Raw genomic sequence first — 15,860 nt, 5'->3', positions numbered from 1 at the left:
AATGTGAAGGGTTTTTCACATATCACAAAATAGCACGACTGATTGGAAAAATAATTCTTATGTAAATCATATGGATTTGGTTACTCAATAGTAATTATAACGACTTTGTGTTCTTACCTGCATTCAGTGTAATTCTGTACCAAAATATTTAGTCCCTGGAGAATGCTTTCTTCCTAGGAGGGAAAAAAAGAAGCTAGAGACAAGGTAGTTGTAAAAACTGGTTTATTTTTTAAAAATAAATACAAAAATATAAATATAAAACATTAGCAGATAGAATTTGATGAAATGAAATTGCACAAACGTTTGTATACCAGGTTGCATATCACATCTACTAACACCACATGTACATGTTTTTGTTTTTGTTTTTTAATTTAATATACAGAACAGGATATACTTTAAAATTTTTCTTCACCTTTTTAAAAGTTTCATTTGCAAGGGCAGGGCATGTACCTAACAGAAGTGGCTTGTCTGTGAGGTTGTTTAAGGGACGACTATCCTGTTCATGATTCTGAAATTATCTTTTATTTCCTAAGATGAACGACACTAAATTTCCATAGCTTTGGCTCTTGGAAGTGATTAAATAAAATGTCGTATATATGCCATGAGACATCCTACAGGGAAGAATTAATGTAATTACTGAACAAATTAAAAAGGAAATGGGGAAAGAAAATTGTGCTGAGTGGCAGGAAAATTCTCCTGGAATATCAAACATTGTGAAGTGGAGACGGTGTGGGTCAAGTTAACTTCCTCTTGCCGGAGCAGAACAGACATCCTTGGTTAAGCGTCTTTGTCGCTTTCCCCGCCGCCGTACATCTCCGCCAGCTTGTTAAACCGAGGGCCCCATTCTCGGAGGTAATCGTAGTTTTGGTCTCCATCAGTGGTACCTGATTCCAAGGAACTCAGAGACTCGGCGATGGAGTCGTTCCCTTCGTAGGCGTAGGTAGCGAGCGAGTCGTAGGGAGGCGCCGTGGGATCCAGGTCGTGTTCCTTGAGCCTTTCATTGATGAAATCCCGGACGTCCGCGTTATCCGGGGCCGTCGGAGTCCTCCGGGGGATAAATAAGGTTTCTGGAATAATATCTCGCCGCAGCTTTTTTTCCTCAATAGCGGCCGGATTCCTCAAGGTGCCGATATCAAAGGCCTGAGTGTCCTCCTCTCCGCCACCTTCATCATTATAGCTCACGATGTTGTCTCTGATGTCTTCTTTAGACAAGATCAGAGGCTCTTTTTTCCGCTGTCTCTTCAGAGCTGCGAACAGTACTACTATAACTTCAGAAAAGAAAAAAAAAAAAAAGATGCATTAGACATCAGTCTGAAACACTCTATAAATAACAAGGGGAGGTACTATAAACCAGTTTAAGTTATTTAGGTTTTTCTGGAACAGGTTAGAATTTAGGATTAATTTTGCACTTCCTTAATTTTTGTTGCAGGGTTGGAGGGGGCGATGGGGAGAGGAGAGGGGAATGTTGAAGGATTTACTAGGATGGTTAAAGTTTAAGAACCGTGATTCTGAATTATTTTTAAAGCAATGTGTAAGAGTTTTTGAAATATTGTGACTTGCCTATTTTTCTAAGAAACTAAAGATAGTTCCTGATGGTAGATATCATTTATATTTTGCATTAAATAGTGACATAAGATATTGTATAAAAAAGACCCAAATCAAATTCAGTTTCAAATAAAACAACTGAGAAGGGCAAACATACGCCCATAGTTTTAGATTTGTATGCAATATTAAAAAGGCAGCTTTCTTCACAAGATATAAAGTATTCATATCTGTTAAATAGCTTTGATGATGGATTTACATACTTTTTTTTCTTTTGCTGTTCCTGGAGCACCTTAAGTACTGGAGGGGGAAAGACCACATTATTTAGACATTATTGGCTTAGAAATTTACCAGATTTTCCATGGAAATATATATGACTCATGAGATTAAAGGAAATGCTGGGTCACATGATGGCAAAGAGTGAATTCAAATTACTACACTGAATTAATTACAAAAATAACATATGAATCTCAACTCACCTGCTTGCTCAGTCTCTCACTCCTGTCCAAACTTTTCGGCCCCAAGGACTGCAGCACCCCAGGCCTCCCTTTCCATCACCAACTCCCAGAGTTAACTCAAATTCATGTCCATTGAGTTGGTGATGCCATCCTACCATCTCATCCTCTGTCATCCCCTTTTCCTCCCGCCTTCAGTCTTTCCCAGCATCAGGGTCTTTTCAAATGAGTCAGCTCTTCGCATCAGGTGGCCAAAGTATTGGAGTTTCAACTTCAGCATCAGTCCTTCCAATGAATAGTCAGGACTGATTTCCTTTAGGATGGACTGGTTGGAATTCCTTGCAGTGCAAGGGACTGTCAAGAATCTTCTCCAGCACCACAGTTCAAAAGCATCAATTCTTCGATGCTCAGGTTTCTTTATAGACCAGCTCTCACATCTATACAAGACTACTGGAAAAAACCATAGCCTTGACTAGACGGACCTTTGTTGGCAAAGTAATATCTCTGCTTTTTAATATGCTGTCTAGGTTGGTCACAACTTTTCTTCCAAGGAGCAAGCGTCTTTTAATTTCATGGCTTGCAGTCACCATCTGCAGTGATTTTGGAGCCCCCCAAAATAAAATCTCTCACTGTTTCCATTGCTTCCCCATCTATTTGCCATGAAGTGATGGGACCAGATGCCATGATCTTAGTTTTCTGAATGTTGAGCTTCAATCTAACTGTTTCCACTCTCCTCTTTCACTTTCATCAAGAGGCTCTTTAGTTCTTTTTCACTTTCTGCCATAGGGTGGTGTCATCTGCATATCTGAGGTTATCAGTATTTCTCCTGGCAATCTTAATTCGAGCTTGTACTTCATCCAGCCCAGAGTTTCTCATGATGTACTCTGCATATAAGATAATCAGGGTGACAATATACAGCTTTGACATACTCCTTTCCCGATTTGGAAACAGTCCATTGTTCCATGTCCAGTTTTAACTGTTGCTTCCTGACTTGCATACACATTTCTCAGGAGGCAGGTCAGGTGGTCTGGTATTCCCATCTCTTTCAGAATTTTCCAGTTTGTTGTGATCCACACAGTCAAAGGCTTTGGCATAGCCAATAAAGTAGAAGTAGATGTTTTCTTGGAACTCTCTTGCTTTTTTGATGATCCAGCGTATGTTGGCAATTTGATCTCTGGTTCCTCTGACTTTTCTAAATCCAGCTTCAAAATCTGGAAATTCATGGTTCATGTTCTATTGAAGCCTGGCTTGGAGAATTTTGAGCAATAGTTTGCTAGAGTGTGAGATGAATGCAATTGTGTGGTAGTTTGAGCATTCTCTAGCATTGCCTTTCTTTCAGATTGGAATGAAAACTGACCTTTTCCAGTCCTGTGGCCACTGCTGAGTTGTCCAAATTTGCTGGCATATTGAGTGCAGCACTTTCACAGCATCATCTTTCAGGATTTGGAATAGCTCAACTGGAATTCCATCACCTCCACTAGCTTTGTTTGTAGTGATGTTTCCTAAGGCCTACTTGATTTCACATTCCAGGATGTCTGGCTCTAGGTGAGTGACCACACCACTGTGATTATCTGGATTGTGAAGATCTTTTTTGCATAGTTTTTCTGTGTATTCTTGCCACCTTTTCTTAATATCTTCTGCTTCTGTTAGGTCCATACCATTTCATCTTCACATGAAATGTTCCCTTGGTATCTCTAGTTTTCTTGAAGAGATCTCTAGTCTTTCCCATTCTATTGTTTCCTCTATTTCTTTGCATTGATCACCTAGAAAGGCTTTCTTATTTCTCTTTGCTATTCTTTGGACCTCTGCATTCAAATGGGTATATCTTTCCTTTTCTCCCTTGCCTTTTGCTTGGAGGTCTCAGACAAACCTCGTGCGTACCATGACCCAGAGACCTCACAAAGACTGAGACAGACCTGTGTTTGAGTGTCTCCCGAGGAGGTATGGGTCAGCAGTGGACTGCTGCAGGGGCAGGGGCTTTAGTTGCAGCATAACTGGCTATGGCATAAGCCCTCTTGAAGGAGGTCACCATTAACCCCACCATAGAGCCACCAGAACTTACACAGGACTCGGGAGACAGAGTCTTGGAGGGCACAAACAGAACCTTGTACACACCAGGACACAGGACAAAGCAGCAGTGACCCCACAAGAGACTGACCCAGACTTGCCTTTGAGTGTCCAGGAGTCTCTGGCAGAGGTGTGGGTTGGTGGTAAATAACAGGGAGGGAACACAGCTCCACCCATCAATAGAAAATGAATCTCAACTAGCTGTATCTTAATAATAAGTATAGATCCACAAGTAGAAATGTGTATCACTCACACAGGATATTTCCCTACTCCTGTGGGAAGGTATCAATAATAATATATTTATTACTTTAGTAATCATAATAATGGTAAGAGCATAAAAGGAGAAAGTTAAAATCAATTTCCTGCTGGTTGTGTTAGTTTCCCAACCTCATCAGTATTCCCAAACATTTTGATCATAATCCTTTAAAAATTATGATTTGGAGAAACAGATGTGAATTCAATTAAATGAAGAAAGGAAAGGAAAAGATCTTACCAGGTACATATATGAATATATATATATATATATTCTAACCTCATTAGAACAACATTTAAAGGATATTGGATTTATTACAGGTCTAGAAAGAATGCTCAAACTACCGCACATCTCATCTCATACACTAGGAAAGAAATGTTCAAAATTCTCCAAGTCAGGCTTCAACAATACGTGAACCGTGAACTTCCAGATGTTCAAGCTGGTTTTAGAAAATGCAGAGGAACCAGAGATCAAATTGCCAACATCCACTGGATCATGGAAAAAGCAAGAGAGTTCCAGAAAAACATATATTTCTGCTTTATTGACTATGCCAAAGCCTTTGACTGTGTGGATCACAATAAACTGTGGAAAATTCTGAAAGAGATGGGAATACCAGACCACCTGACCTGTCTCTTGAGAAACCTATATGCAGGTCAGGAAGCAACAGTTAGAAGTGGACATGGAACAACAGACTGGTTCCAAATAGGAAAAGGAGTACGTCAAGGCTGTATGTTGTCACCCTGCTTATTTAAGTTATATGCAGAGTACATCATGAGAAACTGTGGGCTGGAAGAAGCACAAGCTGGAATCAAGATTGCTGGGAGAAATATCAATAACCTCAGATATGCAGATGACACCACCCTTATGGCAGAAAGTGAAGAGGAACTAAAAAACTTCTTGATGAAAGTGAAAGAGGAGAGTGAAAAAGTTGGCTTAAAGCTCAACATTCAGGAAATGAAGATCATGGCATCTGGTCCCATCACTTCATGGGAAATAGATGGGGAAACAGTGGAAACAGTGTCAGACTTTATTTTTTTGGGCTCCAAAATCACGGCAGATGGTGATTGCAGCCATGACATTAAAAGACGCTTACTCCTTGGAAGGAAAGTTATGACCAACCTAGATAGCATGTTCAAAAGCAGAGACATTACTTTGCCAACAAAGGTCCGTCTAGTCAAGGCTATGGTTTTTCCAGTGGTCATGTATGGATGTGAGAGTTGGACTGTGAAGAAAGCTGAGCACCGAGGAATTGATGCTTTTGAACTGTGGTGTTGGAGAAGACTCTTGAGAGTCCCTTGGACTGCAGGGAGATACAACCAGTCCATTCTAAAGGAGATCAGTCCTGGGTGTTCTTTGGAAGGAATGATTAAGCTGAAACTCCAGTACTTTGGCCACCTCATGGGAAGAGTTGAGTCATTGGAAAAGACTGATGCTGGGAGGAATTGGGGGCAGGAGGAGAATGGGACGCCAGAGGATGAGATGGCTAGATGGCATCACCGACTCGATGAACATGAGTTGGCTTGAACTCCGGGAGTTGGTGATGGACAGGGAGGCCTGGCGTGCTGCAATACATATGTCGCAAAGAGTCAGACATAATTGAGTGACTGAACTGAGACTTAATGAAGTGAAATGAAGTAAAAGTCGTTCAGTTATGTCCGACTCTTTGCAAATATACAGTCCATAGGATTCTCTAGGCCAGAATACTAGAGTGGGTAGACTTTCCTTTCTCCAGGGGATCTTCCCAACCCAGGGACTGAAGCAGGATCTCCTGCATTGCAGGTGGATTCTTTACCAACTGAGCTATCAGGGACTTAATATGTCACCTACAAATTCATATCTTAAAGCCTAAATATATTCCCAATGTGATGGTACATAGAGGTGCAGTCTTTGGGAGGGAGGTAGGTCATGGAGGTAGAATACTCATGAGTGAGTGTGATTAGTGTTCTTATAAAAAGAGACACAAGGATTTCCCCGGTGGTTTAGTGAATGGGAATCTGCCTGCCAATGCAAGGGAAATGAATTTGGTTCCTGATCTGGGAGGATTCCACATACCATGGAGCAATTAGGTGTGTGTACCACAGCTAATGAACCTGCTCTCCCTAGAGCCTATGCTCTGCAATGAAAGCCACCGCAATGCAAAGCCCAAACACCACAGCTAGAGAGCAGCCTCCACTTCTGCAACTAGAGAAAGTCTCCATGCAGCAATGAGGGAAGACCCAGCACAATCAAAAATAAGATAAATAAATGAAGTAATTTTAAAAATAAATAAATGAAATTTTAAAACTTAAAAGAACAAATGAGGCACGATAGAGATGATTCTGTCTTCCCCGTGAGGATATAAGATGAGACAGCCATTCATGAAAGAGGAAGCATGCCCTCACCAAACATAAAATCTTGGACTCGATCTTGAACTTCCCTGTCTCCAGACTGCGAAATTTCTGTGGTTCAAGCTACCAGTCTAAGGCATTCTGGTGTAGCAGCCTGAACGAAGGCAATTATATTATTATGTAAAGTAGCATTAAGTTATGTTTTTCTCTTTTATTAACTTAGAACTGTAAGACTTCTAGCCCTCAAGCTGGTCTAAGAGAGCAAACAAGGGGCTTTTTTAAATGCAACAAAAATGAAAGTTTTAATCCATTGACAACTGTTCTTGACCTTCAAAGTGATTAAAAAATAAATAGGCCACCACCAAGAAAAAGAAACTGTTTATTCTACAAGTTTTTGAGGAAATATGACCTTTTATTTTGGCTAAATTCATAATTTGTGCCCACATATATACTTGTGATCTAATGATTTAAAACCTCAGACAGCTTGTTATCAACTAAATGATCTTATGCAATACAAAAGTTTCTAATAATGAGGATAATTAAACTTACTAAGACTGGCTTCAAAATCCCAGTTCATTTCACTGGTTCTTAAAATGTCAGGTACAATGTTTTTTGATTAGGGTCACAGGAATACTCACAATAGTTTTAAGATAATGCAACTAGAGAGTAAGCAATCTGATTTTTAATTCAAAAGCAGTTATAAAGCAATTTGCTCTGGGTTAAAGAATCAACTATTGTTTTAGGGACAAGTGAACCAGATAAAGGGTTTTGTTAACATTAAAGAGGTGTCATAGTGAGGCCTTCATCCAGCTATAATGAGAAAAAAAGTAGAAATATACTTTACTGAAAAACTATGTATACAATGACAACAGTGAGTTGTCTGGCCTTGGCTTAGCCACTCATAAATCTTGCAAAATGTTTTAAATATCTCCAACTTTCAGTTTCATTATTTAAGAAAGACAGGTCATGACTCTATCTGATCAGATGTATTTTAATATAAACAACAATCCTGGTTAATGGATATCTAACTTACGTTCGGGGCGGGGGGTGGGGGGATTTATTTGGGGGGAAATATTTTAATAGACGGGCTTCCCTGGTGGCTCAGCAGCAAAGAATCTGCCTGCAGCGCGAAAGACCAGGGTTCGACCCCTGGATTGGGAAGATCCCCTGGAGAAGGAAATGGCAGCCCACTCCAGTATTCTTGCCTGGGAAATTTCATGGACAGAGGAGCCTGGCGGGCTACATTCCATAGGGTCACAAAGAGTCAGACACAACTGAGACCATACCACTTTTACTTTCTTCACTACAAAAGCTTTAGAGGTGTTCCATCTTGGTTATTTCCCCCAACCAAGGGGAACTTCAGTTCAGTTCAGTCGCTCAGTCGTGTCCGACTCTTCGCGACCCCATGAGTTGGGGCACGCCAGGCCTCCCTGTCCATCACCGGACTTAGCAACTAAACAACAACAGCAATTTTAATAGAAACATTTCTTACAAACACAGTGAAGTAAGCCATCTAGGAAATAAGCACACTTTCCCTACCCTTTCTTACCCAACAGAATGATGATGCAGAGGAGAATGGCGATCAGAGCCCCTGTGCTGAGCCCGGCAGGCAGGAGCAGGGCCTCGGCGCTGCAGGACTGCATGTTGCCTTGGCTGTCGCAAGCACACACTCGGATGGTGAGTGTGCCGGTGCTGCTCTGAATCGGGTAATCGTTGTCCGAAATCACCACGGGCAAGAGATAAGTGCTTATTTCATGTCTATTGAATCCATTTTTTCTGGTTAAAATTCTGGCAGTATTATCTAAAATAAATTTTAACGAATTAAAATTAGCTGGGGACAATGGATTTGTCTCATCCTCATCACCATGGTTTAACACATAAATATGATAAAAAGGTGTCTTTTTAAAACACAAAATTGTTATCAAATGTATACATGGCATTTGGATATAGATAAGATAAATAAGCTAGCTTGAGGAGTCAAGGCAATATACATAAAATAAATAAGATAGTTTGAGGAATCTAATAGCATGATTACTTACTAAACTTTTAACTAATTCTCACACGTGTTCAAAATGGTGGATTTTTATAAGCGGATTATTTATCAAGACTATAAAGATGGTAGCATATGATTTTTCAGTTTTCAAAAAACATAAAATATTATGCATACCAAAGAAAAAATCATAATAAATGGTTTTTGTTTACAAATGTATGTGTCCACACACAAAACACACATTAATCTTAATATTCATGAAGAAAAATATTAGGTAGTAGCACTTTTAGAATCAATAAAACAGTCAAAAACTTTCAAAAGTCCCAATATATGAAGAACAGTGAGCTAATTACTTATTTTTTTTAAACTTAGATTTCCACCCATTAAAATTAATTTAGTGCATAATTTAAATAGCTGGTGGAAGACACTAATGTAAGAGTACCTGACAGACATACTGAAAGAAGTAGGGACTTAATCTAGCCTCTACTACCTAGTACATTGCTACTGATATGTCCTTTATCTGATAACTTATCCAGTATCCTCAAATCTGGGTTGTGAGTTAATAATATTTCTTTAGCTTTATATAACAAATACTGAAAAATAAATATACATGGATGATAATTTCACATTTTGTCCAATGTGCTGGGTCTTGTTTAGCCACCCCACAGGGCTGTTTAAGATGCCAGTGTAGGTAAGGGAGTGTTCGGCAACTGCTAAATCAAAGAAGCAGGTTAGCAAAATTGTAAAAGAAGAGGGGTGAAAATATTTTTGCAATATACTGGTTGAACATAAAGTAATCATTTCCAAAATTTTAGCAAGAAGTTAAATCTTACTACATCAGTAGATTACTACATAAGCTAGGAAAGTAGACTAGCAAAACAGATGGGCACAAGCAAATTTAATAAATCAACTGTAACCCTAATAATTTTGCAATTTTGACTTCTCTTCCAATAAGTGTTAGGATACAGCTCTTCCTTTCACAAACCTACACTAAAATAAATCATTTATATGCATGTGAGTATTTTTATAATCTTCTTGCTTAGACTTTTTTAACTTTTCAAAAATTTCAAAATCTTAATTTTACCTACAATAGCTTTGATACGTTAAAGAGTCAACAGAAGTTTTACAATCCACCTGCGATGAGGGAGACCTGGCTTTGATCCCTGGATTAGGAAGGTCCCCTGGAGAAGGGAAAGGCTACCCACTCCAGTATCCTGGCCTGGAGAATTCCATGGACTGTACAGTCCATGGGGGTCACAAAGAGTCCAACACGACTGAGTGACTTCCAGTTTAACCATTCTATACAAATCATTTTACTAAGTATTCAGAAAAATCATCATATAATAAAGCTTTTGATCTGTAAATTAGTCAAAAGTGAGGGATTCTTAAGCATGGGATACCAAGTGTAGTATCACAGAGGCAGGAAATGTATTTTTAAAACAATGAAAAATTAAAAGATTTTTAAGATGAGGCTATAGATAAATGCAAGGGTATTTTTTCAAGAAGATCAACTTTAAGGTCATGTCTGTCATTGGAATTTCTTTCAAAATTCACCCATTAATAGAAAGTAGTGAATTTATGCAAGATTAGATCAAATATTTCATCAGACTTTACTGGTATTCTAGTTATGTTCAGGTTTGTATTCATATGGCTTCAGCCTTAGGATCAGGAACTATACCTAATATAGGAAAATGGTACTATTTATCAAAAATTAATTAAGATTGGCCTTAAATTGTTTCCCCAGTAACTGTGAAATGCCGTGATAAGACAGTACTATTTCAAGTCTCTATTCCTTTTTAAAATTGAGAAGTGGCTTGTTGAGATCCAGGGCTCAGTTTAACAAGAATATAATACAAGTTAAAATACAATTAGAAAGAGGTTCAATATTGTCAACTCAGTACAAAGAATGCCACGTCTCAATACTATGTATAAGTTACCAGATTCAGCAAATTAAAATTATGGGTGTTGTTTTTCTGATACTCAGATGTAATTGGGCATTTTGCATTTTATCTACCCATTCTATGTTAATTTTTCCAATCACAATTATTTTAGGAGTCCAAAGGAGTAGAATGGCTTCCCTGATGACTCAGGCAGTAAAGAATCTGGCTGCAATGCAGGAGACCCAGGTTCCATTCCTGGGTCAGGAAGATCCCCTGGAGAAGGGAGTAGGAACCGGCTTCAGTATTCTTGCCTGGGGAATCCCATGGACAGAGAAGCGTGGCAGACAAAGTAGTCCATGGGGTCTCAAAGAGTCAAACACGACTGAGTGACTAACACACACAGAGGGATAGAAAACATAGACATTTCAAAAGCTCAGATTTAGTAAACAGATGTTACCAACTGATGCAATCCCTTCAACTGATTTGTGCAAAAATCCTATGATATTAAAAATGAGTAGTTGCTCAGTGTAAAACTATCCATTATCCTAAACTGCTTTCTGAAAGCCCACCAGATGTACTATAGCAACCTCGCTCTGCCAGTATACATACATGGAAAGTATTGTACATATGCCAACGTAATTATTAGATTTCTTGCAAGAATATATAATTATATCTATAGCAGGTCTAAAACAAGCATACCTGTTTTGTTTCTGCTTTTTTTTAAAAAAAAGAATTCAATAAATATGTTTAGTATTTTTGATCACGTATAAAATTCATATGTTACATAGGAAAATAGTGTATCTCGTCTTTGCCAACTGTTTTTGCTCTCAGTTCCCTCACAGGCTAATGTGGCTGCTTTTTTCTTTTATTTTCTTTGTCTCTTCTAGGCCTTTTGACTATGGTGAATCTGTTGTTGCTAAATCTCATTGAAGTTTCCACAAGAGTCTCACCAAGACATTCATTTCCCTGTGTGGCTTACTATTTTGTTATAGGAACTGATTATTTCTGGCCTTTCTGAAGTTTGCAAGATCCAATGTTTTCATTAATAACCATATACTGTCTTCTTTCATGTATTTTATTATTTAAAATTCAACAAAGTAAACTCTGTTATGTAAGAAATTACCAAAATATCTTATTAAAAATCTAATGAAAACAAACCTTTGCAAACAGATCTGTAAATTAATATATCATGTATATGTAGCTGTTAACTTGGAGAAAATTTCTTGTTAAGTCACCTTAAATCATAATGAACCATTATAAAATTTACCTTCGTTGTCTTGTACTGTGAAGTTTGGATTGACAGCAGCTAAACTGAAGAAAAATTTCTGTCCACCTAAAGGATCATCTTTGTCTACTGCACTTATAGTCTGTATTAGCTGCAGAAGAGAAAAAAATGTACATTTATCAAGCTTCCATGGCTAGAATCTTCTTTATAATATTTAATTTTTAGTATCCAATTTGTCCAACATTTTTTAAAGACAATTATTTTCTTCCTTATAAGCATGCACCTTTATTTCAGTTATTCTATACTTTTATTACACAACAGCAACACTCTCACTCTCTCGATTTTGTTTCTGTCTCTTTTTTCTCACTGTCAATTTCTCCTAAATACTATCCATTTTTTAATTAAAATAATGAGCAATAACATAGTATTCTTTATAGTTTTAAGAATTTAGATATAACATTTGAGATAAGTAGGTATTTCATATATGTTTAAACATTTATCTAGAGGAGTTATTTAATGTAGGAAAATTTAGAAAGTTATAATTATAGCTTCCTTCTTCATCAAAAATAAAGTGAAAACTATTCAAAGAATGTGAAAATTTTATAGAATCATTATGCATAACTTTATAAAGGAAAGAAAAACATATATTTTAGAGTAATCATTCACTTGCACTCTCAATAGAATTATATATTTTTTAATTCAACATATACATACTATGGAGAATGGTTATTTCATAAGGGTTAGCTCTGATTTATTTTAGGATAAGAGAATATAAGAGACTAGTAACAAAATATAACACCTCATACAATGATCATATCACACTTTGAACATATTGTATAATAATTAATATTATACATATATAACAGCTATATATTGTTGCATATATATCGATTTTTCTTCAACTTATATGTATAATAACATTTTATGTGTTTTTGCATGTTTTCAAGAAGGCTTCAAAGTTGTTAAATATGTCAATGCTTATATAAATGGTCAAATTGATTCTTAAAGGAATATACTTTTTACTGCATTAACTTAATTTAATATTACATGGATATTTGATGGAAATGTTTGTTACTGGTGTTTTGTTGATTAAAAAGGGACTCAATCTCTGGGAGTTGGTGGATGGACAGGAAAGCCTGGTGTGCTGCAGTCCATGGAATCTCAAAGAGTCAGACAAGACTGAGTGAACTGAAATGAAGTTTAAAACTGTAAAATAATTAGAAAAATAAATTATTTTAACTATTCCATATTAAATTATTTTTTCTCTTATACTGTTCTATAAAAATAAAAATGGAAGTACTCCCTAATTATTTACTTCAAAGTGATGCAAGAAATATAACTGGACCAAACAAAGAGAAATATTTATCATTTAGAAATAAGTAGCAGAAAATGGCAACCCACTCCAGTACTCTTGCCTGGAAAATCCCATGGACGGAGGGGCCTGGTGGGCTGCAGTCCCTGGGGTAGCTGGGAGTTGGACACAACTGAGCGACTTCACTTTCACTTTTCACTTTCATGCATTGGAGAGGGAAATGGCAACCCACTCCAGTGTTCTCGCCTGGAGAATCCCAGGGACGGGGAGCCTGGTGGGCTGCCGTCTATGGGGTCGTAGAGAGTTGGACACGACTGAAGTGACTTAGCAGCAGCAGCAGCAGAAAAATAATTTAAAACTTGAAATAATTCAAAATATTTCTTTAAAAATATAACATCATTTTATGATTTTTTAGTGGTAATTTAAGATTAAATAAAGCAAGAATTTATGGCTAATGACTTATCCATTTAATAAAAAACAAAAGATGGTACATATATAAAGCAGTTAATACAATCTTTCAGAGTTTGCTCAAACTAATGTTATTGAGTCAATGATATTAAATATTATTAAAATATATTTTATTTACTAAAGGAGTAAGTCATGCCTGAGAGAAAATGGAAGAAAGAGAAATAGCCAGTCCTCTCTTCTGCCCTTTCCCAAGGTCCTCTGACTGTGAAATGGAAAAATTAGGAGTCTGGTTGCCTCATTCAATAATTGTTGTTGTCCAGTCGCTAAGTCGTGTCTGACTGGGAACTCATGCACTGCAGCACACCAGACCTCTCTGTCCCTCACTATCTCCTGGAGTTTGCCCAAGTTCATGGCCATTGAATCTGTGATGCTATCCAACCATCTCATCCTCTGCTGCCCTCTTCTTCTCCTTTTGCCTTCAATTGTTCAAGCATAAGAAGGGACTGTTCATACATGTAAATTACATCCTTTTCCCAGGGGGAAAGTCTTCTACCCTTCAGATGGAGAATAGACAAGAAAAGAGTGTGGTGCGTGCTAAATTGCTTCTGTTGTGTCTGACTCTGTGCAGCCCTTTGGACTGTAGCCTGCCAGGTTCCTCTGCCCATGGGATTCTTCAGGCAAGAATAATGAAGTGGGTTGCCATTTCTTTCTCCCAGGGAATCTTCCCTACCCAGAGATCAGGGACTGAACCCGTGTCTCTTATGTTTCCTTCACTGGCAGGTTGGTTCTTTAGCACTAGCACCATCTGGGAAGCCCCAAGAAAGGAGGAGGGGTGGCACTTAGCTTTATTTCTGTCTCACTGGGGCGTCCCAGGTGATAAAGAATCCACTTGCCAATGCAAGAGATGTGGATTTGAACCCTGTGTAGGGAAGACCCCCTGGAGTAGGAAGTGGTAACCCACTCCAGTATTCTTACCTGGAAAATTCCATGAACAGAGGAGCCTGGCGGCTACAGTCCATGAGACCACAAAGAGTCAGACATGACTGAGCAACTTAGCACCCAAAACATACTCTCACTGTGTCCACACCCCAAATGAATGGAATTATGTTCCATACTGATTAAATGCTGCTCTTAAAGAGCACATAATTTAGAGAAGTTCTGGGTGGACTAAACTACTATATAAATAACTAAAGCAAATCCAGAAGTCCCCCAAGCTCCTACTTCCCTGGGAGGAGGGAAGACAGACTTAACAAATTAATTTCAAGAAAGGCTCAGTAAGGAAAGACCTTATCAAATAACTATTTTGATTTTGCCTGCTAGGATGACGTAACCTAGAATTCCGTCAGTGAGTTTAGTTCAAGCAAACATGTTTCTGCCTATGAGACCAAAATGATATCTAACAAGCTGGTCTTATTAAAAGTAACTAATATGGGAGGGGTTTGCACATGCAGCCAATTAGACAAAAATTAATAATCATGTTCTTCCTGTCAAGTTTGTCAAAATAGACGACTTTTTAAAATTAACATCATCTTTGATTTGATTATTTTCCTTCAATATACCAACTTGTTTTTAAAAGTTCAAAGAATATGAAATTACTGAGCTAGATATAGGTGCAAAAAAAGAAAAAAGGCATAAGGAAAATAAACAAACACAATCCCTTATTTTGTGTATTTTGAATACATTTGGGAATGAATATTTATAATTACTCAAATGCTCTGAAAAGATAGCTCTTGAAAATCAAATAGAATAACCATAGAGGGAGCAATGTATGCAGCAGTTTCAAAGTGGGTAATTCATCTCCTACAGAAAAGGCTTCAACTTATATCATGCTGAGCCTGCCAAGCACAGAACTATTTGGAATGGTATTTTTAGGGCACACTGTTTCATGAAGAAGTAGGTCGGAAGTAGCTAAGTCCTTTAAATATTCCAAATTAAACATTTCCATAACATTTTCAACTAAAAAAAACGAATCCAATTGCAGCAATTTTACCATTTCAGACAATAGACAGGCTATTGAATTCCTGTTAGAATCTTCCGAAGGAAGAATTTATTACACAATATAATTTGCATAAAAATGTAACAATGACATTGATGTTTATAAAGAGCATCAAACGAAGTCTAAACACAATACAGTTTCGTAATGGCTTCTCTTTCTTTAATAAAACACGTTTGATTTCCAATTATTATTTATAACATGCAGCTCCCTTCTGTGAAAACGGCACTCAAACCAATTAAGAGCATTTCTTTCAACCATACAGGCTGGCGCTTTTCAAACAACAGAATGAGCCCACTGAGGAAAAGATTTGAAGAGTTATAAACAAAGCTGGTATAGGAAGAATGTTCTAAAGGACGAAAACCAAGTCATTAAGGACTTTATGTGTTGCTGTAATGATGAAACACA

General features: G+C 37.6%; 1 protein-coding gene across 2 annotated transcripts in view; it reads right to left on the bottom strand.

The window, feature by feature from the left end:
• Positions 1–223: 223 nt before the first annotated feature.
• Positions 224–15,860, bottom strand: part of CDH10 (cadherin 10) — a 186,456-nt gene continuing 170,819 nt past the window's right edge. For both annotated transcript variants that reach the window (XM_005893740.2, XM_070357845.1), the window contains 3 exons: positions 11,782–11,890; positions 8,194–8,445; positions 224–1,268 (listed from right to left, as the gene is read on the bottom strand). In XM_005893740.2, the coding sequence (XP_005893802.1) occupies positions 778–1,268; positions 8,194–8,445; positions 11,782–11,890 (852 nt within the window). In that variant the 3' untranslated portion in view covers positions 224–777. The remainder of the gene's footprint in view (positions 1,269–8,193; positions 8,446–11,781; positions 11,891–15,860) is intronic.

This window comes from Bos mutus, chromosome 20, assembly GCF_027580195.1.
Source record: "Bos mutus isolate GX-2022 chromosome 20, NWIPB_WYAK_1.1, whole genome shotgun sequence".
NCBI classification, from domain to species: Eukaryota; Metazoa; Chordata; class Mammalia; order Artiodactyla; family Bovidae; genus Bos; species Bos mutus.
The sequence above is the reverse complement of the archived record's forward strand: the minus strand, read 5'-3'. Positions and strand labels throughout refer to the sequence as shown.